The following is a 26,700-nucleotide window of genomic DNA, read 5'->3' on the forward strand; positions in this document are numbered from 1 at the left end:
TATGTACCTGTATTTTACATTTTTAAAAGATTGTCAAACCCTGGTGGGTGTAGCTCAGTGGATTGAGCACTGGCCTGAGAACCAAATGGCCCTGGTTCGATTCCCAGTCAGGACACATGCCTAGGTTGCAGGCCAGGTCCCCAGTTGGGACCCTCAAGAGGCAACCACACACTGATGTTTCTCTCCCTCTCTTATTCCTCCCTTCCCCTCTCTCTAAAACTAAATAAAACCTTTTTAAAAAAATAAAAAATAATAAAAATAAATAAATTTAAGATTGTCAGTAATCATATTACCACAGTAGTCAACATTAAGTACAACTTTATTTTCACATGCATCTTTAGATCACAGCATTCAAGCACATTGCCCCTTAATCCTTAAATGTGCAATTAAAGATGTTTTCAGTAATGATGAAACGGATAAGAAAGCTAAAATCATTTCTGAAGGCAAATAGCTATGAAAGCTGGACAGACGTCTCCTTAGTTTCTCATCTTCTAGAAACAGCTTCACAAATCATTTGGAAAATCAGTATGGAGGTAAACATAATAAACCATATTTCCTGTCCATTCTTGAAGTCAATCTTTCTCAAGAAATTATCAAACAGCACCTGTATTAGAAGATAGCAGTAAGGACTGACCCTGATACTCAAGCTCTGGTTCTGGATCAGTTTTCTGGCTTGGACTGGTCAGGAGCCACTTCCTTCAGCATTTCCATCAGTGAATTTAAGTGACTATGCATTAACATTATCTTCTCTTTCAGCTGGGAAGAGAAATATATACGTATCAGGGCATCTTAAACTTAACTCTCAATTTGCTCCTTCTGGAAGTCACTTCAAATTCAAGCTAGTGATTGGGATTTGGCAGTGTCTGAACACATTAATACACTTGTTTTACTTCTGAAAGAAGTTTATATAACAGAGTACAATAAGATCCTCAGACACAAAATTTCACATGAAAAAAGACCAGCTATTGCTGAGCACCGCTACTTCTGTCTTCCTCTTTCTTAATCCTATCATCAGGTTGAAACTCCAAAAATTGTGAAGGAAGACAATAAAGTAAGAGGACTTGTAGAAATAGAAGCATCAACTAGACTTCCTCTCCTTTTCTAGTGGCAAGAATATATCTTTTTTTCTAACTCTTTGTTCAGTTAAAAATGTCTTTCTTTAGTATTCTGCTGATGGTCTTCAAAAGTAGCTCCAACTCCCAGGTTTAGAAGAGATGTTTGTTGCAATTTGATAATTTTCAATAGTTCTTTCACCTTAAAATAGTTGTATCTAGCCCTGGCTGGTGTGGCTCAGTGGATTGAGTGCTGACCTGTGAACTGAAAGGTCACTGGTTTGATTCCCAGTCAGGGCACATGCCTGGGTTGCGGACCAGGTCCCCAGTCAGGGGCGTGTGAGAGGCAACCAATTGATATATCTCACACATGGGTGGTTTCTCTCCCTCTCTTTCTCCCTTCCTTCCCCTCTCTCTAAAAATAAATAAAATCTCTGAAAAGAAAGAAAAGCTTGGTAGTCTAAAAAAAATAGTTGTATCTAAAACCAAACTTCGTGGTGTTACTCAGCATACAGTATGTACTTAAGACTTATAAATAAACTTATAAACTTATGGAATATAGACTAATGTTTAACAGTCTTCTGCTGAAGTCAGGGTTAACCAAAAAAAAAATCTTATTTCCATTATTTGCACAGTACACTAAATCTACTTTTTATAATACAAGATACACAAAATTGATTAGGGAATTCTGCTTAAACAGTTAAACTCTAGGGCCTATTAATCTTATTGGGGTGCTTTCAGATGTAATGAACATTTTTCTTTTGCCGCTTTCAAGACTATTTTCTCTTTGTCTATATTCCAACATTTTGACTATGATGTGCTGGGGTATAGATCTCTACATTTATTTATTCTACCAGAGCTTATTGAGGTTTCAAATATGTAGATTAATGTTTTCCATCAAATTTGAAAAGTTTTCAACCATTTATGGTTCCCCATCATCAACTTAGTTGCTCAGAGCAAGGGTTAGTGAACTATGGACTGCAGGATAGCGTGCTGCCCAGTTTTGTAAATAGTTTGTTGTAATACAGACACACCCATTTGTTTATATATAGTCTATAGCTGCTCTTATACTACAAAGGCAGAGTTGCGTAGTTGAGGCTGAATGGTCACAAAGCTTAAAATATTTGTCATCTGGTCTTTGACTAATAAGTCTGCAAACTCTTGGCCTAGGACATGATTTCATGAACTTAGTTAACTATGAAAAATAAAATCACACTTCCCCTGTTCCAAAAGGTACGTAAACTTTGAAAAATAAATGCCACTGGTTACTAAATGTATAACAAGGAATAAACTACTGACACTACTAAAAATCAACAATATATTTAACTCAGGGTAGTAAAATTATAGCCGAATTTCCACTCAGAGTCAGCAAGCTACCAAAACAAAGTTGCTTTATTTAACTCAAAACCATTAAATACTAGTAAAACCCATTTCAATAAGAATTCTTAATGATCATTTTACCACTCTTTCCTCTGAGACATCTAAGCATATGATGTGTGCAAAGAGGACAGATGTCTGCAAGATGACAGTGCCCCGTCCTAGTACAGAATGAGAGTATAGGAACGCAGGAACTGAGCAGCTTTCCAGCCTCTCCTGAACTAGACCTTTCAACAGGACTTTAATATTTTGTTTTGTGTCACAAATTCAATAAGATATGTCAAACCAAGTATAAAGAATTGTTGCAAGAAAAAAAAAGAATTGTTTGAGTATCACATCGCTTCACTGCCCCCAAGTTCATTACTACAAATTATCAGGAGATGTCTAGATTAAAGGGAACATACAACAATCATGAAATGTTACCTCTGCAACCTTTTCTGGTAGAGACATGTTGTGAACATCCACCTCAGATGCATTTACGATGGCTTTTGTTTTTAAGAGATAGCTAGATAGAAAATATAGAGAAAATATTAGTAACACACCACAGTTAGGAGAGTCAATGAACCAGACTTGCCCACTCAAGCAATATCTGTCAAGTAAAGACTGCCTTCTTACTGATTTCCATTTCAAGATTCATAATATATTTTGTAGGAAAAACAAATTCTCAAGTAATAAGTCATCAGAGAGCCATGGTTCCCCATCCCACCCCTTGCCAGCCAGGAATACATGAAACAAAATTATGCCTGGAAAAACTAGACAAAAATCAGGGTCATATAAATAACGGTGATGAGGATAAGTTTCACACTCCATAGTACATACTGTAGCACAGTTAGAAGAAAAATAATCACATGACAAATAACAGTTCCCTACCCAGAAGCCATTCCTAAGTTCTTTGGTGTTAATGGAACCACAACTTTGTTGAGGGCAGCAGTGTACTCTGCCCTAAGGATGAACCATAACTGTTCTAAGCCAACGGCAGCCATCTTATTCCCTATTTTCACAGCCTTGTTTACCCAGCTTAAGGCAATCATGTGACATAGTTCTGGCCAATAATTATTTTGCTGATAAAAGACCATTTTTTGTATTCCCATATCCTTTTCCTTCCAGGTGCGGATGCTACTGTCCATGGGTGATGCCAGCAGCCATCTTGCATCCGAGAGGAAAAGGCCAAGAGAACCAGAGATGCTAACCCAGAGCCCTGTCATGGCTGAGCCACTAAACAACTCCTGGAGTTGCCAACCACCCTCACCCCTTACTGGTTAAAGCCACTGTTAGCTTTTCTGTGAATGGCAACCAAATTTATTTTAATACAGGCAGATATAGATATATTATCTTCCCAGACTCATGCTACCTATACTTTCCTAATTGCTACTTAATCAAAGAGAATATACTGACCTTTGGGTCCAACTCACTTTAAAGTTTAAGAAATTGCCCTGACCAGTATAGCTCAGTTGGTTGGGTGTTGATTCCCAGTCAGGGCACATGCCCAAGTTGTGGGTTTGGTTGCTGGTCAGGGCACATAGGAGAGGCAAGTGATGTGATGTTTCTCTCTCACATCGATGTTTCTCTCCCTCTTCCTCTCTCCCTTTTCCTCTCTCTAAAACTAAATAAATAACATCTTTGGAAAAAAAAAGATTAAGAAATTACTTACAATCCCATAATGCTTTTTAAATTTATATTAACATTTTTTGTTACTAGCCCTGGCTGCTGTGGCTCAGTGGATTGAGAGCCAGCCTGCGAAATGAAAGGTCACTGGTTCGATTCCCTGTCAGGGCACAGGCCTGGGTTTCGGGCCAGGCCCCCAGCTGGAGGCATGCAAGAGGCAACCAATCAATGTTTCTCTCCCACATCGATGTTCCTCTCCCTCTTTTTCTCCCTCCCTTCCCCTTCCTCTAAAGATAAATAAAAATAAAATCTTTTTAAAAACTTTTACTCAGTGAATTTATTAGGAAGATAAAGAAATATCCGAACTAATTAATGAGAAGGAACAACTACTAGGGTACTTTTTCAGACTCTGAGGTGACGTGGTCATTATTTTTTACTTTTGTGTAACTGCTTTGTGTCTTTTCTGCAGACAAGATGGCTCTGTATCTACATGAATAATGTAGAAAATAGCTATCCTGAACCTAGAGCTTTCACTTCCCAAATTCAGCACTAGTACCATGTGCAAATGATCAATGTCTCTGGGTTCTTATTTCAACTACCTAAAGTAGAAAGCCTAACTCACTTAGCTTGAGTCAAGTATCCATTCTTGATCTCATCACCTGAAACTGGTTATCACACATGATACAAGTATGGCCACAAGGTCCCACACTATGGGAGGGAGTCAGCAGCTACGCATAAACCCCAAAAGTGTTTATTACTCCATTATTGTACAAAAGCTTACTTCCAGAAATTTCTGTAATGAAAGAATATCTTCTCAATTATTCCATTATATCGTCGTCGTCGTCGGCAGCCGTCCGTCTCGAGAGACGATGGTGTAGCTTCTTAAGAGTCTATCTGCACCGCCGAGAATGGCTGTGCAGTCCGACTCGGGAGTGACATGGTATCTGTCTCCTCCCATGTTGAATCAACATCTTGTGATGACGCTGAAGCTACAGAGCCTGGGCAGGGTGATATGGAGGGTCTGCTGTTGCCCATGCAGCAGACCCCCCCTCTCTTCGCAGCTGAAGGATCCAAGGGAAAGACGGAGTCAATACAGCTTGGCTTCAGGTGCGCCGCAGGAGTTGCCGGTGTTGACTACAACGTCAAACCGCCTTAGGGACTCCGGCTCCGGATTTTCTGTCGGGGTTTACTCCCTTAGCCTTTCCCCTGAAGAGGTATGCCGCAAGGCAGCGGAGGTTTTTTGGAATCAGAGTTTTCCATTATATATGACTATGAAAATCTGGTATGATTACAAGACATCTACAATGACTCTACTTTGGTGCCATTGCCATCTTTTTCATAAGAGACAGTGCTTAGCTTTAGCTTCGTCTTTGCTACGTTCTGTCTTTTCTGAAAGAGCTTTTAAAATTTATTTTATAAAGACTATCTAAGTTGCCCTGACTGGTGTGGCTCAGTGAACTGAGTGCTGACCTGAGAATCAAAAGATCTGTGGTTCGATTCCTGGTACAGGCACATGCCTGGGTTGTGAGCCAGGTCCCTAGTTGGGGTTGTGGGAGAGGCAACTGATTGCTATTTCTCTCACAGTCATGTTTCTCTTCCTCTCTTTCTCCCTCCTTTCCCCTCTCTAAAAATAAATAAAAATAAAATCTTAAAAAAAAAAAGAAGAATATCTAAGTCTACTCACCACACCATTTTATCACTGGAAAGGCAGAAGTGACCTCTCAAGGCAGCCAGGGCAGCATGGGTAGAATACAGATGGAAACCAATAGGAATCTCACAGGAACTACAGAATAAAAGGTTGTAAGTGCTGGGGGAAAACAACAGAATATGGGTAAGAAAAAAAATCAGAAATACATACAAAATAACCAGTCTCTGGAAGCATTCCTAAAGGCTATGCTGTAATAGGATTGTCATATTCAAGAAAGGTTAACTCAGGTTTTAATATAATTACACCTTAGATTACAGATAACCTTTTGGATTCTGGTCACAAGAAAAATCATGGAAAAAGGGCTCATGGACATGGGCAATAGTGTGGTGATTTTGGGGGTGGGGATGAGGGGGTGAAGGAGAGAGGTATAAGGGGACTAAATGGTAATGGAAAGAATATATATAGCCCTGGCTGCTGTAGCTCAGTGGATTGAGCGCTGGCCTGCAAACCAAAAGGTCGCCGTTGGATTCCCAGTCAGGGCACATGTCTGTGTGTTGCAGGCTGGGTTCCCAGTTGGGGGCAAGCAGCTGATCAATGTATGTCTCACACATCAATGTTTCTCTCCCTCTCTCTAAAAATAAATAAGTAGAATTTTTTTAAAGTACAATTAAAAAAAAAAAGAAATCATGGATGCACAACTGTCACTTCAACAGAGAACAGTAATTTACATCTGAAAAGCAGAAAGAGAGCTAACTAATCAGATTAACATTTAAACATGTAAACCTACACATGGCCATTCAAATTAGCTATCAAATGAGTAATCAAGTTGACTAGGGCTTACTAAACAACTTACTAATAGCATTCAAATCAGCAATTTTATTTTGCAGGCAAAACAAAAAAGCTTTTAAAAAGAGAAGGAATCCTATTCTAGCAAGCCATCAATTTTCATTTCCTTCATCCTTTGAAACATTACTGGATGAAGAATCAGGAAATATTGATTTTGGTTTTAGTTATACCACTTGAGTAAGTCACCTACCATATCTGCTGGTATATAGGGACATCCACATACTGCAAAGAAATGTTTTGGGAAAAAATAAACTATGATTCATCATGCATGTACTGAAAGCAATTTTATTTTACTTTTTCTAATCCTCACCTGAGGCTATGTTTATTGATTTGAGAGAGAGAGGAAGAGAGAGAGCAAGAGAGAAACATTGATATGAGAGAGAGAAACGTTGATTGGTTGCCTTCCTATGCACCCTGACCAAGATCAAACCCCACAACCTAGGTATGGGCCCAGGGATCAAACCCACAATCTTGTGGTGTACGGGACGACGCTCCAACCAACTGAGCCATCCAGCCAGGGCACTGAAAGCAATTCTAAAGTGGCTTAGAGAAGAAATCTGTATGCAATAAAATTCTGCAGAGTATAAAAATCACATGGCCGAAAAGAGTCATGTTACTAGATACTAAAAAAACCCAAGCAACAAAATGTACTAAATTTAATTGGTAAATGAAGTCCCATAGCACACATGTAATACTGCATTTTTTGTGACTATGGCAACCAAAAAGCCAGTCATGAAATAAAGTTGCATTAATTTGAATTAATTCCTACATAGGAATTAATCAGACAAAGCATAGTACCTACAGACCAGCAATTTTCAACCTTTTTCATCTCATAGCATACATAAACTAATTACTAAAATTCTGCAGCACACCAAAAAATATATTTTTTGCTGATCTTACAAAAAAAAAAAGGGTATAACTGTGGCTACTGTTGTGTTGGCTGTTGTCATTTTTATTTCATTGAATATTAGTCTGATAATGGCCCAGGTCCTTCACATATGAAGGTTTGTATCACCACACTAGGTAAAGAACTGCGAACAGTTGAGTGCTTGCTGAAGGCAGAGGGAATACACAATGGGTAGTAGAAGAAGGTCGTTACAAACAGCAGCTATGACCATGCTACCAGTTACAGAAATGAGAACTGTAACTGTCATGATTATTTCCACTTAATTTTGTTATGAAGGTCTATGTGTACATGCATTTGTTTTCTTCCCTCTCTTAGCAAATGTTTTCTTTCCTTTCTTAGTCCTTTATCATGTTATGTAAGATATATTATCTATCACATTACTGTTAAATGTATATCATAGTATTTAAGTTATGAGAAAGAAGAAAAGTAAACATCGATTACAGACTTTACCCCCCTTTTCTGGAGAACGGGTTAATGCATTTTCAGTTACATGTAAAATACTTGTACCATGTTACAATTATGATCTTGTAATTATCTTTATTTGAAGATTAAGTATGGTTTTAAGAGATACATGTGGGTGCCAAGTTAACAAGTGATGGTTAAATTTTGTATCAGCTTAAGGGAGCCAAAGGGTGCCCAATTATTTCGTCAGACATCACTATGAATGTGTTTGTGAGGGTGCTTTTGAATGAGATTAACGTTTCCATCAGGACACTTAGTAAAGCAGATTGCCCTAAGGTGGTGGCCCTCATCTTATCAGCACCTGACTAGAACAAAAAGACTGACCCTCTCAAAAGTAAGAGGAACTCTTGCCTGACTGCTTTTAACTCTAGCATTGGTCTTTCATCCTGCCCTTGGACTTGAACTGAAATGCACGCTCCTCTTGACTCTAGAGCCTTCTGGCTTTTGGACTGGAACTTACACCTTTGGTTCCCCTGGTTCTTAGCCTGTGAACTTGGACCAAAGTTAAACCAATGGCTCTCTGGTGTATCCAGCTTGCTAACTACAGCTCTTGGCACTTCTCATCCTCCATAACTGCATGAGCCTATTCCTGATGATAAATCTCTTCCTGCCAAGTCCCATTGCTCTCCTTATTCCAAAAATACCCAAACACATGGTTCTTTTCCTCCAGTATTTTATAAACCATCTAGATCAGTGCTGTTCAATAGAAATATGTGAACCACATAAATAATTTAAAGTCTCGTCAAAAAATTTTTTTAGGTTAAATTAGTTTAATATATCTTATGCTACCCAATATATCAAAAATATAATTTCAACATGTAATCACTATTTCTAAATATTAATTTTTGGTTCCACATGTTCAAAATCCAGTATGTATTTTGCACTCACAGCATATCTCAAGTCAGAATGGCCACAGTGCTCAGTATCTAGATGTGGCTAGTGGTTACAGCATTCATTGAACAGCATGGGTCTAAATGCATTATCATCCTTTCTAAGATGGTATTCAGGGAGCTTCTGCCTCTGGCCCATGATCCAATTCCAAGCAGGCTACCACTGCTTCCCTCTGTTCCCTTTGTGTGGGAAGAGGACTCTCCAATAAGGATAGGCTCTTTCAGTTGGGAAAGAGGACCAACAGAGCTCTTCATGGTTACTAACTAAAGCAACTAAGAATTCCTATATTTTACCCCTAAAACTGAACCAAACTGGTGAGAATGAATTGTCTTGCTGTTAAAGCCAACACTCAAAATTGAGGAGCCTTGTAATACTAAACTCACTGAGTACTTTGTTGTCACTTATAAATCAGAGTATAGGCAAGATGCAAAGTTTACTAGACAGTACAGTAGTACCCCTTATCCTCAGTGGATACATTTTTTAAAAGATTTTATTTATTTTTAGAGGGGAAAGGAAGGAGAAAGAGAGGCAGAGAAACATCGATGTGTATGAGAAACATTGATTGGCTGCCTCTCCACATGTGCAACAGGGGAACTGGCTCACAACCCAGGCATGTGTCCTGATGAGGGACCAATCTGGAAACCTTTCAGCCCACAGGCTGGCACTCAGTCCACTGAGCCACATCAACCCTGGCTGAGTGGACACATTGTAAGACCCCCCAGTGAATGCCTGAAACCATGGGTAGTACTGAGCCATATATATCCGCACCAGAGGTTATGTTTATTGATTTGAGAGAGGAAGGGAAAGGAAAAGAAACATCAATTGGTTGTCTGCCATACATGTCCCAACCAGAGATCAAACCTGCAATATATGCATGTGCCCTGACCAGAAACTAAAACAGCAACCTTTCAGGTGCACAGAACAATGCTCCAACAGAGCCACGCGGCCAGCGCTGAACCATATGTATACTGTCTGTTTCCCTATATATACACACTTTATAGCTTCTCATCTGCATATTGGAATAGCCAGCATTACTACTCTTGCACTTGGGGCCATTATTAAAAATAAGGATTGCTTGAATACAAACACTGACACTGTGATAGTTGCTCTGATAATAAAGACAGCTAGTAAATTATTAACTATCAGGTAGTATATACAGCATAGATACACTGGACAAATGGCAGGACACTGTAAGATTTCATCACGCAATTCAGAATGATGCATGTTAGGTTTCGGGGGGTTGGCGGAGGTAGATAAAGCCAGCAGCCTAATGTTGAACAAGATGGTTTATTCAGGTTGCGAACTCGGTGGGCTGGGGTCTTGGGAGTCAGAGGCCAGCAGCTACGGTCAGGGTGGAGTGAATTTTTAAGAAGTTCTGAGGCTTGGAATGCGGAAACAGCAGTCCTTACAAGGCCAGCAGGTTGGTGATTGGTCCAGTTGCAACCTCTTGATAGCCACCTGAGTCTAGGGCAGCTAGGTGCAGGGAGGAAGGTGAGCTGCCTCATGGCAGGCTTTTGTTTAGAATGGAAAACTTAAAAATGGCAGGCTTTTATCTCACAATTTAAAACTTTATGAAATTTTCCATTTAATATATTCATACTGTCCCTGGCTGGTTTGGCTCAGTGGATTGAGCGTCGGCCTGCGAGCTAAGTGTCGCTGGTTCGATCTTCCAGTCAGGGCACATCAGAGAAGGAAAACTCTGACTCCAAAAAACCTCCGCTGCCTTGCGGCATACCTCTTCAGGGGAAAGGCTAAGGGAGTAAACCCCGACAGAAAATCCGGAGCCGGAGTCCCTAAGGCGGTTTGACGTTGTAGTCAACACCGGCAACTCCTGCGGCGCACCTGAAGCCAAGCTGTATTGACTCCGTCTTTCCCTTGGACCCTTCAGCTGCGAAGAGGGGGGCGGTCTGCTGCATGGGCAACAGCAGACCCTCCATATCACCCTGCCCAGGCTCTGTAGCTTCAGCTTCACTGGAGAGGACACTCCAGCGTCATCGCAAGATGTCGATTCAACACGGGAGGAGACAGATACCGTGTCACTCCCGAGTCGGACTGCACAGCCATTCTCGGCGGTGCAGATAGACTCTTAAGAAGCTACACCATCGTCTCTCGAGACGGACGGCTGCCGACGACAAGTCCTGCCATTGCTTACTACAAACTGCAGGTTAAATGCAAACTTAAAAGTTCTAGCTATCCCAAAGAACTGTGGTTTCTAATAAGTTCTTCTCACTATACAACAAAAGATAATTTTCTCCTCCCTTTACTACAACAGCAATTTTCAACCAGTGTGCTGCAAGAATTTTTGAAACATGCAATACATAACTATTTAGTCTGGGGCACTGACCTCTTTTCCCTTATATTGTCAAATAAAAAAACGACAACAGCCAACAACAGCCAAAATTATACCTATTCTTGTCAGGTCAGCAAAAAATATATTTTCTGGCATGCCACAGAATTTTATTAATTAGCCTGTGTGCCACGAAATGAGAAAAGCTGAAAATCTCTTCTCTACTGGACCTCTTTCTCAGCCTCACCTCCCGTGCACAAGCCACTAGGGAAAAATCTTAAAATCTACACAAATACAACTTTTCCATTCACTGATACATCAAGTTCGTAGAAGATTGAAACAGGTAAAAGGAGTATACTTCAACACACTGAACGATGGAACAAAGTTTTCTTCCAGCGCACGACAGAAACCAACTGTTTTCTCCTTGTGCGGGTCGGTTCTACGTTCCTCGGTTTCACAAAGTCAGGGACTAGAGCCGGATCGGAATCTCAGTACGTACCTGCCTTTGAGTGAACCTTCAATGCCAACCAGGAAGGGCTCTTCCAAAATCACGTTATTTGTAACCCCTAGGAAAAAAGAAAAGCGGGTCAGATCGAGTAGCTGTGGGGCCTTGAAAGGGAAAACCTGTCCCCTCCCGACAGATTCCATCATGTCCACAAACAAGAGAAATTGCGCCCATCCGTGGCAATGGGTTAATTTCCAAAGCTTAATCCCTTTTCCTTCCCCAGTCGGCTTTCCGCCACCCTGAGAAAAAGCGGGAACACCATGTTGCGCCCTCCTCCGCTTTCCCCAAACGCCGTCCCCACTCACTGGAGAAGACAACGGCCCCGAGGGACCGCGAGAGATCCCAGGCGAGGTGCACCGAGTCAGCGAGCACGGCGTGGCATTTCGCGCACTGGAACACGACGCACCTCTCGGGCTGCAGCCACCACGGCAGCCGCGGGCCGGATGACGGCTCCTCGGTTCCCATTCCTGAGGGGCAGAGCGGCGAGGACCCTTTCACCACCTGTGTGTCCCACTCCATGGAAGTCGCAAAAGAAATTTCGTCAATTGTCTTAGTGCCCTCACATAAGTCACCCTCCCGCGGCTTTGCATAGCTCGAGCGAAGCCGCCGCGTGCGAGACGCCATCTTCCTACCGCCACCGCCTAGATTTCGAACTGGCACCAGGCCCCACCCCAAGCCCGGGTCCTACGTTTCCATTGGACACCGTGAGCCGAGACCCTGCGGCGCTGTCACTCCCTGGACACGCCCTTAGGCCCCTAAGCTTGGGTGAGAGGTTGGGTAGAACGTGAGTTTCCTAAGGGGAATCAGCCTTTCCATTGGCCAACGCCAGGAAACCCCGCCTTCAATACACTGTTAACCAATTGAAATGCAGCGTTCTTAATTTAAATTGTCCATAGACCTTGGCTTGGCCAACGCTTATAATGGCGCCAGAGTTCTGAACGGTGCAGCGGAGGTCTGAAGATACCCAGTGTAGTTACCTACGTTGCAGATCGCGATGACCGTCCCCTCACTGGAAGAGCTGGACTCCTTCAAGTACAGTGACCTGCAGAACTTGGCCAAGAGTCTAGGCCTCCGGGCTAACTTGAGGGTACGGAGCGAGTGGCTCAGGACGGTACCGGGTGGGGTAGGTAGAACGGCCTTAGGGAGACGCGGTGGGAAGCGACGGAGCCCGCCCCTGGCGGGTTAGATTTAGTTCGTTAGTATTCCTTCAACTTTGCAAAAGTTGGACGGAAAGGGAGCCATAGGCCTTGGCTTCAAAAGGGTTTGTTTGGTTTGGTTTTATTGCAAGTACTCTGTGATACTTTTCAGGGCATTAATTACGAATGCAGTCCCAGAAAGCTCAAGGGACCCTGGCTCTAATGCCGATTAATTGTTAGGAAGTCGCGGAAATAACTGCCTTGGCTTTTCGAAAATTCAAGACAGTAACACTTACGTAAATTGTAATAGCGCCCAAAATCTCTTGGCACTTTATTGGGGGACGTGGAAAAAAAGGTGGTTTTTAGGAGACCACCTCCGTGGACACTTTTATAACTCAACCTTGATCTGAAATGATCGTTCATTTATTGATCACTATTGTGTTAGTGTTTCTAAGCCAGTAAGATCTCCGAGGCTGCAAAATGTCAGGGGAAAATGTGGGGATTTAGTTTGGGATTGGATTTCTATCAGATTCTAGTGAAGCTTTCTCACAAAATGCTAATGTATACTCTGGAGATCAGTTCTTTTGGCTATGGTATTTACACTGAGTGAATACCTAAATCAGCCATTACAAATGTTTTTACGTGATTTAAGTAAAATAATTAGTGCCCATGTGTTCAGGCTGAATGATAAAGGAGTGTCTTTGGAGATATTTCTGAGCTATGATTTTAAATGGTTCCTGTATGCTTCATAAAGAAAGCCTAATATCTTAGTTTAAATCCCTTAGGCTTTTTGCAGTCTGACTAGAATCTTTTATCCAAGACTGCATCCAAACTGGACAGGTCCCTGAACATTTGGTACCTTTGTCCATCTTTGTGCCTTTGCTAATTTTGACCCTTCGGCTTCAGATCACCTTCTCCCTCAGATGCCCTTCTACCTCTGTCTTCTTTATCTGCATGAATAATTTCCAGTTACTCTTTAATCTGGCTGGACTGTCATCACAGGCTTGGTGCCCCATCCCCTCCTCTTCATTCCCTTAGCCACAGGTCCACCAGCCCAGTAATCCCAGGAGCCCTCTGTGCTTTTAAACAGTTTAATTTCAAGTACTGTCTTTTTGAGCACTTGCAAGCTTCCGCCTTGTACTCTGGTTATTTGTGTACAGTATGAATGTTATCTTCTCTACTAAAGGTTAAGTTCCTTGAACAAGGATTTCATTCTTCCACCTTGGACGTCTTTACAGTACCAAGTGCTGTACATTTTATATAGGAGATGCTGTATACTTATTCATACTATTATTTACACCTACTTTTTGGCAGTGCACCAGAGGGTAGCAAGACAGTTACAGTGGAGGTACCTGAATTCAGAGCTCTGGCTAACAGTAAGGCCCCACAACCATTTGGATTTCTGAAGAGCTATTGCAGGTTTAGATCTTTTTCTGAAACTCCCACTGATTGTTGTCTCTTGAGGCACCTGATCTGGGGTAGTAAATTATCTGTTTTCATAGAGATGGAGTAGTACAGTATTTGCCACTACAGATCCTGTTGCCTGCACACAATATCTAGCATATAGTAGGTTTCAAATATTTATTGAGAAGTTCTATTTTGCAGAAAAATTAGATCATACAAGGCTTTATTATAGCCAATTATAAAGACACCTTTGAGACAGAGACAATTAAACTTGGACTAGGTATTAAATTATATTAAGGTATCATTAATTTTGTTGGGTATGATAATAGTATTATGGTTTTGTTTCTCTTTTTTAAGTCCTTACCTCTTGGTAATACATACCAAGTGTTTACAGGTGAATGGTATGTTATGATGCCTTGAATTTACTATAAAATACTCCAGGAAAAAAGAGGGGATTAGATGAAGACCAGCAGAATGTTATAATTGTTGAAACATGGGGGTTCATTACACTAGTCTCTACTTTTGTATGCATTTGCAATTTTCCATAATTAAAATGTTTTAAATTATACAATTGGTATAGCCCAGGAGCTCATTAAATCCGTTGCCTTTTTTAAATTCCAAGTACTGCTCTGGCTGGTGTTGCTCAGTGGATTGAGCGCCAGCCTGCAAACCAAAGTGCCAGTGATTCGATTCCCAGTCAGGGTATATGCTTGGGTTGCAGGCCAGTCCTCAGTTGGCCTGCAAGGGGCATGCAAGAGGCAACCACACATTGATGTTTCTCTCCCTCTCTTTCTCCATCCCTTCCCCTCTAAAAGAATAACTAAAATCTTTTTTTAAAAAAATTGCAAGTACTTAGCAAAAAATGAATAAATTGCACAAGAAATTATCAAGATTTGATATTTGACCTCTTTTGATTGAGATACTGCTATTATGGTAAAGCAAAATGAAGGAGTCAATTACTAATACTTATTGTGTGGCCACCGCTCCTTTTCTCACTCACGCCCTCACTGTCCTTCTTGCCAGCTTAGATGACAAAGACCTGCCCTGTTTCCACTTTCTTGCAGCTCTCCTCCCTCACCTGGCAAAACTAAGCCTGATTAAATTCAGCTGTGTGCTTAATCCTTGCCTAAACCTAACCAGCTGATCCTGGCTGGAAAAAAAAAAATCATCCAAGTTCTTTGGCTGAACTTAATTTAAATTTATAAGCATAAATTGTAAAAGTACCATTTGATTCACTCACAATTCTTGGTAGTCATTAACTTTCCCATTTTTAAGGACAATTATTTCATGTCTTCTTCATCTCAGATTGGCTCCCCTTCCCTCACTTGATGACTTTTCCTCTATGCCATGGAAAAATAGATGCAATCGGCTGAGAATTACTTCATCTTTCCACCCCAAACACTCCAGACAGCCTGCACCTGTTGTCTCCTCTGCCTTCCTCCTGTTACTGTAAAAGGCTATGCCTAAGGGCAACCTGGCCATTTGTGTGGGGGATCCTGTTCCTTTCTCTATGGTACAGTCCTGCAATTTCTCTCCTGCATCAATTCCTCCCATTCTGCTGGCTCATTTCCGTAATGCGTACAATCAAGTCTTAACAGCCCCCACTTGTAATTTTTTTTCAATTACAATTGACAGTCAATATCATATTAGTTTAGTTTCAAGTTATAGTATAGTGATTAGACATTTACGTAACTTATAAAGCAATGTCACCATCTTTAACTTAAAAAACAAAAGACTCCTCACCCCACGGCCTTCATATATTGCCCAATTTCTCTGTTCTTCTCCACTAAAATTGCTCTTATTGAGGCAGCCATGCCCTGCATCTTACAAAGCTTGTGGTCCATCTCTGATATTTCATTTTGTTCTGCCTTACTAGCCCTTTTTTCTAGTCTCCCTTGCTGGTCTTCCTCTGCCAGATCTCTAAATGTGAAGTGCCCCAGAGTTCTCTCTTTGGCCTTCTTTTCTCTTAACTGTGCTTTCTCCCTTGGTGACCTTATCCATTCTCCTAGGACTAAGGACTCCGAAGTCCTCTCCCCTGAGCTGCTAACTTACGTATTTAAGTGTATCTTAAACAGCTTGGTCAGTTCAAAACAATTAAGATCTCTCTCAATCTCAGTAAATGATTCAGACCTGCTTTAGATCACTCTCATTCCTCCCTTCACTGCTCACAACCATCCATCCTTGTCAGCTCTTCCTCCCACGTAACTTGAAATCTGACCTCTGTGCCCCATCTCCAGTGCTACTGACCTGGGTCAGGGCGCCCTCGTCCCTTGACTGCTGCTTCAGCCTATCTGCTGCTCTCCTTGCCTCTGCTCTTGCCTCACCGTAGTATCCTCTTGGTAGTTGAGAGCTATTTGAAACTTAGAATATGTCATTTTTTTCCTGCTCAGAGCCCTCCAATAACTTCCCTTACAACTAAAATAAAATCTAAACTCCTCCAAAAGTAATATGAGAAACTTGGTTTGATCCTGATTTGGAGGAAAATTTTTAAAGAGAAAACAGTTAACTTTGGAGACAGTGGAGGAAATTTGATTATGGGCTACGTATCAGAGGATATTAGGACATCATTACCTTTCCCAGGTATGATAATGCACTCAAGATTATGTAGGAAAATATCTCCTTATTTTTAGGAGATGTGGCTGATGTATTTAGTGGGAAAGCATCATTATGTTTGAAACTTATTTTCAAATAGGAAGGTAAGAAATATATATTAATATAGAGAAAGCAAATATGAGACAGTAGTAACAATTGTTGAATCTAGGTGGGGAGTAAAAAGTATTTCAACTTTTCTATAGACTTATTTTTTATGATAGCAAGTTAAGAGGAAGAAGTCCACCCTGCTAGCTGTGGCCTGTAGCCCTCTACTGACCCAGGCCCTGGTCACCTCTCTGATCTCCGTGCCCTCCCCTTGACCAGGTGTTCGCCATGTGACTTCTTTCTGTCCTTCACATACACCAGCACATCTCAGGGCCTCTGGGCTGGGTGTCCCCTGCCTGGAATGCTCCTCCCTCACATCTTCACCTGCTGTGTCTTCCGACTCACATCTGAGCTCAAAAGCCACACCTCTGAGAGGCCTTTCCTGACCATCCTAACTCAGAGAGCACCCCCAATCTGTTACCAGTCTTGTTTTTTGTTTCCTAGCACCCAATGTCATATTTATTTTAGCTTACTTGGTTAACAGGCAATTTTCCTACTATTCCGCCGCTCGAGGCTCCTGAAGGCAGAGACTGTGTCTCTTTGTTCACCACGGTCTCCATTGCCTGGGACCGTGTTAAACACCATAAATGCTTGTTGAGAGAATGCATGAGTATGTGCTAATACTAACCTCTGTACCTCCACCTCCACTCTCTGAGCGTCACCCCATGTCATCCACCCTGCTAGAAGCCCTGACTGTGCTTTGCCACAGGCACCCCATTTCATCATTGTTGTGTGTTGGATGAGATTTTCATAATATTTCAAGGTTCTGGAAATCTGTATGACATCGAATTTGTGATTAACATTACTGTATCACATACTTAAAAAATTGCTAAGAGGATAGGTCTTAGTTGAGTGCTTTTACCACCAAAAAAACTGAAATGGTATAGGAAACTTGGAGGTGATGGATTGACTATGGTGGTGATGATGGTTTTATGGTTGTATACTTATCTCCAAAATACATCAAGTTGTGTACATTAAATACCTACAGCTTTGGTATGTCAACCATACTTCAATAAAGTGGTGGTGGAGGGTGGTGTTAGTGTCAGAAGAACCAAGAATGCCTAAATTCTGCCCTGCTAATCATCCCCTACACAGAGAAGACCCCAAGAGAGGCTCAAGTGTCACCGGAAAGGGGACTTGGCCCTGAGCAGGCCTGCCTAGGGCCAGCCGGTAGTGTGTGGGTTCTTGACTTCATGCAGGAAAGATTTCACAAGTCCAGGTGATTTTCTAGAGTATGTTCATTAATGTTGGGAACAGTGAAACAAGGAAGGGCCTAGGACAGAAGCAACAAGAGGGGGAAATGAGCCTAGGTGGGGCTGCTTTGGCTCACTAAGCAGTCAGAGAAAGGGGCCTTGAGAAAGACTCGGGTGTTAGCCCAGGATGAGCTGCCACTGCCCACTGCTCCCTGGCTGCAAGTCTCACGGGGACCCTTAGAGTTTAGGAAGTGTCATGCCCGTGGGGGAAGCAGAAAGGGAAGGGAAAGGTGCAGCGTGCTCCTGAGAGGGAGAGTGTGCTGGGACCTTCCTTTTGAGGGGTTTTAAAGGCCAGTAGTTTAGGGGAGGATCTCAACAGAATATTCATCAGTTTTCTGTTGATGTGCAAAAATGAGACTTATTCCCCTGACTTCATCTGTTGTTGGGTATGGTTGGCACTAACTGGGTTTCTGCCATCTCTCTCCCTGAGCAGGGCGATTTAAGCTATTTACCCTCTGGCTGAGGAGCAGTGTAAACCATTTACTTTTTGTGTTCATGGTTAGGAAAGATGGGATTCCCTAAATGGCTGCAAAACTGCTTTAACTATCTGTCTCACTTTCCCTATTCCATTTGTCCTGGCTTACTAGCCTGCCTCATGAGGAGCAAGTAGAAAATAAGGTACCACTTTTTTACTTAGCTGGTATGGTGCAGAGCATTCTGGTAAAATGGGCTGCAGCATGTGCTTCACACCCTAAACGCAGCCTCCTGTCCGCTACAGCCCAAACCAAATCAGGATCTCCGCCATTCTCTCCTGGACACATGGCCAATGATAAACGTGGCCAGAGAAGAGCTGAGCCTGGTGCCTGGGCCCCCTTAAAAATGGAATCTGGCTGTCAACTTCATGGCTGGGTCTAAATGGAGGAAAAGAGACCACAACTAATATGCATAAGAAAACTGTCAGATTAGTATTCCTTTTTGAAAGGAACAAGAAGATAAGGTTTCCTAGGGTGGGAAGAGAAACTAGGAGCTCCCTTCCCTCAGGGACCTGTAACATCTGGCATTCCCCACATTAGGGACCCCACCACAGTCCACCAGCTGCCCAAGCCAGAAATCTGGGTGTAACAAAGTTTCCCTGTTCCTCATCCCCCATAGTCCTCCTAGGAAGGTTTTTAATCCATCCATACTGCCTCAGCCCCCTTCTATCTCAGGCCACAATCATCTCTGCTTTCCTACAGTAGCCCCTTGGGGGTTTCACTGTCTTCCCCCTGTCCCTCATCAAGCGCATCTTGCACATTGTTCAGCCAGTGGTCACTTTGAGTGATGCAAGATTGGTTGCTCACTGCCCTGCTGCAGACTCTTCAGAGGCTGCCCTTTACCCTGAGGATAAGGATTATATACTTAAAAGGCTTTCAAACTTCACACTCATTCTTGCCTTCCCGTGCTATTTCTTTACCCTTTTCCCTATGTCCCACTCTCTCCTAATCATCCTTCAGACCTCAGCAGCTAAAGACATCATGTCTTTAGCTTAGAAATGGCATATTCAGTTACCTGCTGAAGTTCCTACCCTAGTGGGCAAGCACACCTGTGTTCTCTCACAGCATCCTGAGCTTCCTCATGTTGGCACTGACCCCGCAGCATTGTCGTTGCCTCTTTCCTTTTCCAACTTTGCTCTGCTGTGAAATCTGTGAGGGCAGAGACCAGCTCTGTTTTGGTCTTCATTCTACTCCCAGAGCCGGCCCAAAGGACATTTGAACACAAGAACAGGAGAAAACGTGCAGTGTATGAGGCTTGGATAATTGGTTTTTGGCTCTACTGTTAAGGTCTTTCACTTTTCTGCAGGCAGACAAGTTGCTAAAAGCTTTGAAAGCCCACCTGAAACAGCAAGCAAAAAAAGAAAATGAAAATCAGGTAAGTAAGATTTTTCATCATCTGTTTAGCAAAGCAATCATATCTAGTTAATGAATAACAAGCACAATTAGTGATGGCTTTTAAGACATACTGTTTATTACCAAAAAGATCATATTAGTTATAATAAGTTCTTTCATTATAACTATTGGATAAAAATGGCGAAACTGCCTTGCAGCAAGTAATCTATTGAATAAGATGTTCTTATACAAATGCAGAAGTTGACTACTAGTTGCCAAAAGTTATAAGAAATAGTGTAGGGAAGGAAGTGGATTCAAAGACAGAACAACCCAGGTTAAGTAGTAGCTCCGTCATTTCTTCTTGTGTGACCTAGGAAAACTCAAACTCCTTGATTCTTAGCTTCCTGCCCTGCTGTATTGAGTCTCGTGAGAATTGAACAGAGTAGACTGTGAAAGAGACTTACAGTAAACTGAACCACTGCTGATGGGAGAGGTTGTCATGGCTGCTCTAAATCCACACCAGATTTTTGAGAAGGCATGACACCGAAAGAATCAGTGAATGCCTCATTAGTGCTAGGTTTCTTAACTTGAAATAGAGGAAAATATTGAACGGCCTTAAGGAACTGGACCTTGGAGAGCATCTGCTATATACCTGGAAATGAAGGTAAATGTAAACATGAACTGAAAATCTAACTTTCTCTTCGCTGTCTATATAATTTCGTAACATTTTTAAACTTTCAATAGTCAAAAATTTTCCAGGTTTTAATAAACTAAAAATAGACAAAAATATAATTAATTTTCAGTTAATTAAAAGTTTTTACATCAACTAAATCATTTTATTTACATGTGCATGTGCACATATGTTTGAAATGGTTACAGATAGCCCTGATTGGTGTGGCTCAGGGGGTTAGGCGTTCTCCTGCAGACCAAAAGGTCCCCAGTTCGATTCCCAGTCAGGGCACATGCCTGGGTTGCAGGCCAAGTTCCAAGTTGGGGGTGTGGGAGAGGTAACTGATCGATGTTTCTCTCCCTCTTTTGTCCCTCCCTTCCTCCTCTCTAAAATTAATAAATAAAATATTTTTTAAAAATAAATAAATGGTTAAGGATACATGATTATAGTGCTATCTGAAATCAAGATTTTTGCTTTGGATGGTAATTGATAGACTAAATTTAAAATGACTTATCATATTTTAAATTCAACATCTCAGGGGCTATTCTATTTTGAAAAAGTTTCACAAGAGCAGAGTGATGGTCAAAATTCAGTCAGATACAGAATTCCTAAGTGGTGACTCTGTCAATAATGAGCTTAGATTGAAGGAAAGACCCAAAAGACAAAAAGTTTATTTATCTGACTAAGGCTACAGGAGGAGTCAGCACAGTCCAAATACATGGCAATGTCCCCAATGATAAAGGAATAAGCTTCCAGACCCCCAAATGATCACCTCGGGAGTGCACAGGGATGGGTCACATCTGAGTGAGCGTGACATTGGACCTTACTCTCCCACTGTAGGTCAGCCTTAACTATGAGTTGGTGCAGCTCTAAATGTAGGTTAGTCTGACTGTGTGCTGGGGATTCCCTCATTCAAACCAATGTGCCTCTTCAGTCTTGGATTTAGACAAGACTGTTGATAGTTCCATGATGGTGCATTCAGGAATGAACACTTCTTCCTTGATCACTGTCAGCCTCTCATACTAACATACCATGGTTAAGGTATGTGGGATTAAAAGAAGACATCTCTGGGAGATATGCTAATAGGCTTCTTAACCAGGTATGCCCCTGCCCTGCACTGTACTACTCTGGGGGTTGGGCGAGGGGGAGGGATGAACAAGTACATTAAAAGTGTCTATAGACCCTGTCCAGGTAGTTCAGTTGGTTAGAGCATTATTCCAATATGCCAAAGTTGTGGGTTTGATCTCCAATCAGGGCACATATAAGAAGCAACCAATGAATGCACAACTAAGTAGAACAACAAATCAATCTCTCTCTCTATCTCTCTCTCTCTCTCTCTTCCTTCCTCTCTCTCTCAAATCAATTTTTAAAAAACTATATATTCCAGTAATATGTGGCATGACCCAAAGTTACCACTTCTTTTTTTTTTTTTTTTAACTGAATTTATTGAGGTGACATTGGAAAGGTACCATTTCTATAATGGAAAGTTTCTTCCTTTTCTTTTCACTTTCTTCCCTATGACTATCCAGGGAATTGGGAGTCAGATCCAGACAGCATCTTCCTACTCTCTGTAAATATTCCTCCTCCTTTGAAGTTATACTCTCCTATTCTCATCTCTCATCTACTGACCTGCCAGTTGCTTTCCGTTGTTGTTATTGTTGTTGTTGTTTTCATTTTGGGTGTTTATTTGTTTTTATAATTCTGTGATTAACTTATTGAGGACCGGTTGCTTTCTGATATTCACTGTCCTGTCTTGCTCATCACCTCACCTCGTGTCCTGAGCTTATTCTGGGTGAATTGAAGGTTCATCTGGATGCCTGTTAGCCCTCTGGCTTCCTGAGTCCTTAACTCCTGTGACTTTTTACTTTTGTTCTTCACCAGCTCGCCACTTCTTCGAGCATATTCTGGACCTTACATCTCTTGGAACTATACTAGTTGGTGCTATTTCATCTCTGACTAAAACCTTCCACCCTCTAAGCCTCCTTATTCTTTTATTCCCAACACATTTACTTTATATTGTGATTCTCAACCCAGTTTATGTGGCAGAATCATTTGGGAAGAGTTGTTCTTAAAAATACTGGTATATATCAGTGGATTGAGCGTCCGCCTGCAAGCCAAGTGTCACTGGTTCGATTCCCAGTCAGGGCACATTACTAGGTTGCACGTCAGGTCCCCGGTTGGGGGCGCGAGTGAGAGGCAACCACACAGTGATGTTTCTCTCCCTCTCTTTCTCCTTTCCCCTCTCTCTAAAAATTAATTAATTAATTAATTAATTAATTAATTAATTTTTTAAAAAAATACTGGCATATAGGCCTCACCGAAACCCAGGCCAACTAAATCACTCTCAGAAGTTGGGGTCCAGGTGCCAAAATGAAATGGACTGAAAAGTCAGGATACAAAACAGTCTACCCGCTGCTTCATGTGCAGAGTACCAGGTGTCTACTACAGTCTAAAATATTAGAAGGTTTTTCTGTAAGGAAATTAAATGGCCTTCTGACATTTAAGAATCCTCTGCACAATAGTCTCCTCTCCACCTAAGGAACCCAGTAGATCAGATCCCATCAGATAACAAGTACTCACATACATTCAAGCTCCCAATGCTTTGAAATATTCAAATATTCATTGCTCTGAAATATGAATAGAAGACCAACAGCCATAGATATTTGAGGAAAGCCTATAGTTTGAAAGAGCTTAAGAGAAAGAAAAAGATGACCCTAAAGAAAACAAAGATGATAGAGAAAGCAGAAGCTTAAAAATAAAATAAAAAATGCCTTATGTCCTTAGTGGTGTGGCTCGGTTGGTTGGGCATCATCCTGCAAAGCGAAAGGGCAGTCACAGGTTGGATTCCCGTGCCTGTGTTGTGGGTTCAGTCCCTGGTCGGGGCACTTACCAGACTGATCGATGTTTCTCTTCCTCTCTTTCTCCCCTCCCTGTCCCTCTCTAAATATAAATAAATATTTTCTAAAAAAAGAAAACCCTTCAGTAACTTACTGAGTTATCAACTTTTAGAATCAAGCTAAATAGAAAAGTCACAGGCAATTCAATTAATGTTACATAACAGGCTGTAAATGTTATCAACTTGGAAACTTAAAAAAGAACAGATGAAAGAAGTTGAGAGGTGAAGGGATGTATAAGGGTGCTAATAAGTTTACAAGCTACATATATTATAGATAGTTGTGGGACAAGATTTAAAGTCTTAAGTATATACATATTTTAAAGATTTTATTTATTTTTAGAGAGGGTGGAAAGGAAAGAGAAACAGAGGGAGAGAAACATTGATGTGCGGGAGATACATTGATTGGTGGCCTCTTACACACCCCCAACTGGGGGCCTGGCCCAGAACCAGGCATGTGCCCTGACCAGGAATAGAACCAGTGACCCTTTGGTTCAAAGGCCAGCAGTCAATCCACTGAGCCACACCAGCCAGGGTGGTATCTGCAAAGGTAACTAATAGAGTGACTAACGTGATATGATTCTGTTAGGAAGAAGATGGGGAGATGAGTGGTGCAAATGAGCTATTTTTAACACAGAATAGGCACTGAAAATAGCTATTGAAAATATAAGTGAAAAAAATATAAGTGAATATCTCACCAGTAAAACAGTAGTGATGGATAAGTAACCACTGAGATTAAACCTGAGAAATGGGACAGCAGGCAGAGAATCAATTGCTTTTCAATATAATCTCATTAGTATTTGTTTTTTCTTAGCCATGTGTATCTTTTTTATTAGTTTATTTTAAAAAATTAGGACTTATGAATATAAAAATACCAAAAACAAATCAAGTTTTTCCTTTATAGTCTCTAGGTAAGAAATCCTCCCCTCCCATTCATAATAGTATATTCACCTTTTTTTTTTTTTTTTAAGATTTTATTTATTTTTAGAGAGGAGAAAGGAGGGGAAGAAGGAGAGATACATCAGTTGGTTCCCTTCTTATATACACCCCAACTCCAATAACAGAACCCACAACCCAAACATGTGCCCTGACCAGGAATCAAACAGGGACCTTTTGCTTTGCAGGATAGCACCCAGCCAACTGAGCCACACTGGTCAGGGCTATTCACCTGTACTTTTTCTAGTGCTTTTATAGTTTCATCTTTTGCATTTAAATCTTTAATACATTCAGATTTCATTTTGATGTGAGAGAACAGTTGAGTTTTATTGCCCCTTCCCACAATAATATTAAAAATAATTTTGTCCGGATCATGTGCTGAATAATGAATCCAGCCTTCCTCTATGAATATGAAGTTTAACCATTATCACACAATGATTTATTATATAAGCAGGTCTGTTTGAGATGTTCTGGTACCTGTACTGCACTGTTTTGATGATGTAGCTTTTTTTTAAAATTGATTTTGAGAGAGAGAGAGAGATCCACTCATTTATGCATCATTGGTTGCTTCTTCTCTGTGCCTTGACTGGAGATCAAACCTGCAACCTTGGCATATTGGGACAATGCTCTCACCAACTGAGCTGCCTGTCCAGGGCAATGATACAGGTCTTTACTTTTAGTTTATGGTAGTGTAAGCACCATTCTTAACTTACTCCCTGATTTTCACTTTTTACAAGTTGCTTTGAACTCTAAGCCTCAGTTTCCTCTGTGAACTGTGGAGAGTATTAACACCTGTCTCATAGGCTTTGTGAGATAATCTATATAAACTGTCCAATAAACTTGTGATGTGAGCTGTAATTACTATTAGTTATATTATACTGCCTGGCACATAGCATATATTCAGTAAATTAATGCACTTTTAATAATTTACTTGTTTACTCACACTAAAATAACATTGAATGCTTTTCTAGCCTAGTTTTTTAGCCTGGGTTGTTAAATGCAATTGTTTCTTTTTGAATATTCTATATGTCTTGTCCTTCTTGCCTATAATTTAGTGCTGAAATGTTTAAAAAATGTCTTTTGTATATGTAATGTATGTTTTTTACTCAGTTTAAATGCTGATTCTTTCTGAGCATTATACCTCTATACATCTCTTTTCAGGATGAAAGTCAGGCCTCTGCATCCTCTTGTGATGAGACCGAGGTACAGATTACCAGCCAGGAACAAGCTGAGAGGGAAGCATCTGGCCATGTCACCAAAACAAGGAGAAGGCGCAGAACTGTCCACAGCAGCCCTGACTCCCAAGTAAATGGATGTGTGCAAACTGAAAATAAGCCTCTACCTGTGCCAGAATTGGTGTATTCTTAGGGAGCTTTCTTTTTACTTCCCTTATGCTATCAGGTAGTGGTAGACACTGTGCTGTGAGCTCCATGAATGCACAGACTCACGTGCAGGCTGTTCACCATCATGCCCCAGGTGCTGGCGCTTACTAAGCACTTATTAAGTATTAAGCATAAATTAAATGTTGTTGAAGAAATATGAACCATCATTAAGTGTTTACTTAAGTGAGGTGTATTAACTAAGAAGGAAAGAAAAACCAATCTTAAATATAATTTTTTTTCTCTTTCCTGTCCCGTCCCAGGCCGTGTGATTGCAGGGGCTGCCTTACCTTGCTTTGAGAGGATTCTGGTTATATTATCCTTTCATTCAAACGTAATTTTATGATACATGGTATTAGTATTTATTTTCCAGCTTTGTACAGTCCCTTAGTTGTTAGCCTATTCGGGTCTCTTGGTGTTAGTTTCTCATCCCTAAAAGAGCTACTCTTGCCATTTAGCCTTCCAGTGATCCATAGTATCTTCTAGTCCCAAATTCACACTCTATGACACTTGGTGAGGCAGGGAACCAAATCTGCCACTCAAAAATCTTATTCTCCTACTTTTCTTTAACTCCTTTCCCCCCACCCGCAGCTTGGTACCTAACCTTTGAAAGTGGTGATCACTTTTCTTTCTTTAATATCTGACCATAAGCAATGTTTTTGAAATTTTTTAATGATACATTTTTTAATTGAGGTATAATTGACATAAGAGTACTTTGGTTTCAGGTGTACAACCTAATAATTCGATTGATGTTTGTCTAGGTTGCAAAATGAGCACTATATATCTAGTTAATATCCATCACCATACAGTTACAAAAATTGTTTTCTTGGGATGAGAACTTTTAAGATCCTTTCTTAACAATTTTCAAATATGATAACCTCTTATTTACCATTTAAATCATTTATTTCCTTTTAAAATATGTAGCAGGATCATTCAAAGATAAAAAC

The 26,700-nt window shown here is 41.0% G+C and overlaps 2 protein-coding genes across 5 annotated transcripts in view; one reads left to right on the forward strand and one right to left on the reverse strand.

Moving 5' to 3' along the window:
- Nucleotides 1-301: 301 nt before the first annotated feature.
- OIP5 (Opa interacting protein 5) lies at nt 302-12,360 on the reverse strand. 3 transcript variants are annotated; one of them, XM_090270440.1, is made up of 5 exons: nt 11,886-12,360; nt 11,575-11,641; nt 5,719-5,817; nt 2,853-2,934; nt 302-756 (listed from the first exon to the last, which is right to left on the reverse strand). In XM_090270440.1, exons 1-5 carry the CDS (start codon nt 12,202-12,204, stop codon nt 661-663), a joined length of 663 nt encoding a protein of 220 aa, XP_090126566.1. In that variant the 5' UTR covers nt 12,205-12,360; the 3' UTR covers nt 302-660. The 3 variants fall into 3 exon arrangements, with proteins under 3 accessions (XP_090126566.1, XP_090126565.1, XP_090126567.1); XM_090270439.1 differs by having other exon boundaries at nt 5,719-5,841; nt 11,886-12,359; XM_090270441.1 differs by lacking the exon at nt 5,719-5,817.
- A 150-nt stretch (nt 12,361-12,510) lies between these two features.
- Nucleotides 12,511-26,700, forward strand: part of NUSAP1 (nucleolar and spindle associated protein 1) — a 32,973-nt gene continuing 18,783 nt past the window's right edge. For both annotated transcript variants that reach the window (XM_090271967.1, XM_090271968.1), the window contains exons 1-4: nt 12,511-12,703; nt 19,850-19,918; nt 25,536-25,679; nt 26,678-26,700. The exon at nt 26,678-26,700 is cut by the window's right edge and continues 137 nt beyond it. In XM_090271967.1, the coding sequence (XP_090128093.1) occupies nt 12,575-12,703; nt 19,850-19,918; nt 25,536-25,679; nt 26,678-26,700 (365 nt within the window). In that variant the 5' untranslated portion in view covers nt 12,511-12,574. The remainder of the gene's footprint in view (nt 12,704-19,849; nt 19,919-25,535; nt 25,680-26,677) is intronic.

This window comes from Furipterus horrens, unplaced genomic scaffold (assembly GCF_987537825.1).
Source record: "Furipterus horrens unplaced genomic scaffold, mFurHor1.1.pri manual_scaffold_3, whole genome shotgun sequence".
NCBI lineage: Eukaryota > Metazoa > Chordata > Mammalia > Chiroptera > Furipteridae > Furipterus > Furipterus horrens.

What these genes read in the sequence shown, in the direction of transcription:
- OIP5 (XM_090270439.1), bottom strand. Translation starts at nt 12,204, where the DNA reads ATGGCGTCTCGCACGCGGCGGCTTCGCTCGAGCTATGCAAAGCCGCGG. An exon ending in CGGGGCCGTTGTCTTCTCCA is followed by an intron (nt 11,642 to 11,885) that starts GTGAGTGGGGAC and finishes CTTTTTTCCTAG; the next exon opens with GGGTTACAAATAACGTGATT. An exon ending in TACCAGAAAAGGTTGCAGAG is followed by an intron (nt 757 to 2,852) that starts GTAACATTTCAT and finishes TTCTCTTCCCAG; the next exon opens with CTGAAAGAGAAGATAATGTT.